Consider the following 3597-nt stretch of genomic DNA (forward strand, 5'->3'; position numbering starts at 1 on the left):
ACTGCCAGTAAGTAGTTGTATTTATATGACAAGAAAATTATAAGATACTTATAAAGTAATTAATACAAAGAGAAAATGAGAAAATATGAGATTTTGAAATATGTAGAGGTGAGAGTGGAGACAGTTATGTTCATGCTTTCATAGCTGACTCATATAAACAAAGCTAAATAAATAATAATTTACACAATGAGTATGTATCAAATGATGAAAATAAAACACAACTGAATATAGTAAACTTTATTATAGGGTTGTAGAATTCATACAACCAGAACTCCTTACAGCATTCAGCACCTTTACAGTTTTGTGGATTTCACAATACAGATTATCAGTGAGAAAGAATTATTACATGGGTAAAAAACTGCTTTCTCATGAATTTGTTCACATATAAGTCAGATTCATTACAGAGCACCTGATAGAAATGTGAAAATGTAACTTCTGAAATCAGGAGAGTTGAACAAAATGAAGAAGAAAACAAAAGAATGTTAAGAGATTTGACATGCTTCACACAAAAATGTCAAAAACAATTTCAAATATTTTAAATTTAAAGCATGCTCTATCCATGGAATTTTGTCAAGAGCCTGCTTTAAATAAAAACAGGAGATGCACTTTATTGTCAGGATGTGAAGTGACATATTCATGCTGCTTTCAGAAATCTAAACCCTATAAATTCAAAAGACAGGATAATCATTTAATTTGTTGCAAACCGCAAGCAATGCCAATTAAACAAGAATTCGGCAATAGCTTGCAGTGGTTAGTAGTTTTCTCCCCCCTTTCCTTTTTCAGTATAAGCAATAGAGTAAATGTATGAGTAAATACCTTGAGTATCCCATAAGTTTGAATATGAAAGTCAGACTGTAATTTTCTGACTTCTTATTACCAAGGATACTCTTTGTCTGCCATTCTTCACTCTTGACAGATCTTGGTTTCAACAATAAATTCATTGGGGAAGTGTCTAATCTTCCAACATTTGTCAATGGCACGCTTGTTGAAACCTGTGAAAGCATAAAAAAATGGCTTTTGAGCTCTCTCTGGTCATAACAAAATATTTTAACATGTTCATTCCAGGCAGTCTACTCTCACTCACTCTCTTCCATTCAGTAAATAACAATAAATTGCCTACCCAGCAAGAGGTCTCGGCGTCTAAGGCGGAAGGATTTTCGGTTGTTGCAAAGTTGATAAATAAAAATACCAAGGTTACTAACATCACGGATTTCTTCAACAGCAACCAGATCTTCACGAACCACATAAGTGTGAGGCAAATACTTGCCACTCTATAAGTAAAAAGAAGAAAGATTAAAATGATATACTCTTAAATACAGCATTCAAATTCCTACTTATATCTATTAAAATAGACATTAAAAATAGAATTCATTTTAAAACAGTTTTATATACTATATTATTTTTATTATACAAATCTACATTTATGTGTTTCAACACTATTTGCACATACACACAGCATGCATTGATCAAATTCAACCTCCCTTCATCCATCTCCCTCTGCACACACTCCCTTCTCAACATCTATTAATCAGTGTTCTGTGTTTATGTGAACATATTTAGATTCTACATTTGAAGGAGAACATAAAGTACTTGTCTGTCTAACTGGCTTAAATTGCTTAATATAAAATATTTCAATTCCATCTATTTTGGCACAGCATACACTTTTCATTCAAAAAATATTTCAACAAAACGGAATGGCTGACCCAACTGATTAACTTTTTAGAATAATGAAACAAAAAAATTGGAAAAAATTATAGAAAAACGTGATCTCTAAAATACTTACTGCCAGTTTGCCAAAAAGCTCCACCAGATTCTTTGGGGTCATAACAATGGAAGTATTGAGGGGCATCAGATAACAGTTTCCCAAAAGCAAGTCTAGGTAAGCAGTCATTCCCTGTTGAGGAGGTAATAATAATAATAATAATAATAATAATAATAATAATAATAATAAATGTGCGTATTAATACTGCAGATTTTCTAAATACCATTGGAACAAACAGCCAGATACCCTTTGAAAATTCATCATTGTCTACTCAATTGCAACATAATGAAAGGGCCTCACTTTGAAAAGATGTTCATTTATGAATAAACTCATTGCCTTTCAACGAAGTAGGGAAAAGAGATAATTCTTGAATAGCTACAAGAAAGAGAAATTTACCTTCTCAAAGTCATGAATAATTGCTGCAGGATCGCTATCTGAGAAACTGGGAACAGGTACATCAATGATTGCAATGTTGTCATCCTCACGAATATCAGCCTCTTCAGTCACAGGCAGAAAATATGGCTCTCCACCATGAATGGAATTTACAGGATCTTCCGAATCAAAAAAGCACATCTCACCATGGTAAATGGTGCTCTAAGAGACAAAAATGGATGAGTTAGAACTTTTAATATTCACCACCATGACACTTGAATTGTTCCTTAGACTCATGTCAATTCATTTTATTTTGTTAATCTGAATCTTATTCTTTATAATTAGCATCATGAAGCTTAAGAACAACAGAGATTGAAATGAAATTTGAAAACATTCCTCAAGTCTTCGTTTCTCTGGTTACCACCACATAATTATTTAGGTTGATAATGAAATACATGGCAATTAGTAATTCAAAGTATTAGGAATTATAATTTTTACCTTGGGCATGAAATACTTGTAAATGCAGGCTCCACCAACAATCAGCCCTGCCAAAATGAATGAGAGGCCTAGAAGAGTAAGCATACATCTCCCAGAAGAGCCATCTTTCTCCTGGGTGGCAACTCTGAGCTCCTAGTGATTAAAAAGCAAAATGAAAAAAAAAAAAAAAACATATTACACTTTCAGACAGTTGCTTTTGTGTACAATTTATCATCCCTAAAAAGCAAAGAATTTTAAAAACAAACTAAGACATTCTACTCAAAAATCGTTTCAAGAATATTTCTGATGTTAATATATAGAGAGTATCTCCACCTACACTAGCTTTCCTTCGAACATTTTCAAATTTAGAGATATCCACTTGTAGAAATATATGAAAGTAATCATTAATTTATCCAATGACGTGTTCCTTTTTACTAAAAATACTTACTATGATCTACTTTTTTAAACAAATATTTAATGGAGGCAACAGTATTTTTAACTATAGGTATGGCACAGTGCAGCATTATCTCTAGAATGTACGTTTCTTTAAATAATTGAAACTGGTTATATATTTTTTATATTTTTCTTGAATATAGAAATAAACTCTTCACTATTTGCTTAGAAATCAATTTATTAACTTAAAGGAGTGTTAGTAACCTTTAATTCATTGTATAGTTTTCAAAAGCTTTACTGTCAAGGAGTTATTTCCTTTCATTTTAGAAATTAATTGATTAATTAATATCTTTAATTTTATTAGTAAGTATAATGCTTCCTGGTGTTTTCTATTATTCTATATATTTCACTAATATTATTTTTCAATTCTTAGAGGAAACACTAAGTTTGAATGTAGAGAATTTGTTACATAAAAAACCTCTGTGTAAAACAGTGATTTAAACATTCTGTGAAATTAATATTTTGCTAAATAATTCTTTTAAAAAGGGGGGGGAAGATCCAAAACAAAAAGTAACTGATTAACTGCGCCCTCC

General features: G+C 31.3%; 1 protein-coding gene across 1 annotated transcript; it reads right to left on the reverse strand.

Annotated features, from left to right (window-relative positions):
• Positions 1-231: 231 nt before the first annotated feature.
• Itm2a (integral membrane protein 2A) lies at positions 232-2764 on the reverse strand (the record flags this gene model as incomplete). The annotated part of the gene is made up of 5 exons (XM_055617258.1): positions 232-992; positions 1121-1271; positions 1784-1894; positions 2159-2356; positions 2633-2764. Coding segments are annotated over 5 exons (681 nt in total), but the record flags the coding sequence as incomplete, so codon positions are not given.
• Positions 2765-3597: the final 833 nt, after the last annotated feature.

This window comes from Psammomys obesus, unplaced genomic scaffold, assembly GCF_907164565.1.
Source record: "Psammomys obesus unplaced genomic scaffold, mPsaObe1.curated_primary_1811, whole genome shotgun sequence".
Taxonomy (NCBI): Eukaryota; Metazoa; Chordata; class Mammalia; order Rodentia; family Muridae; genus Psammomys; species Psammomys obesus.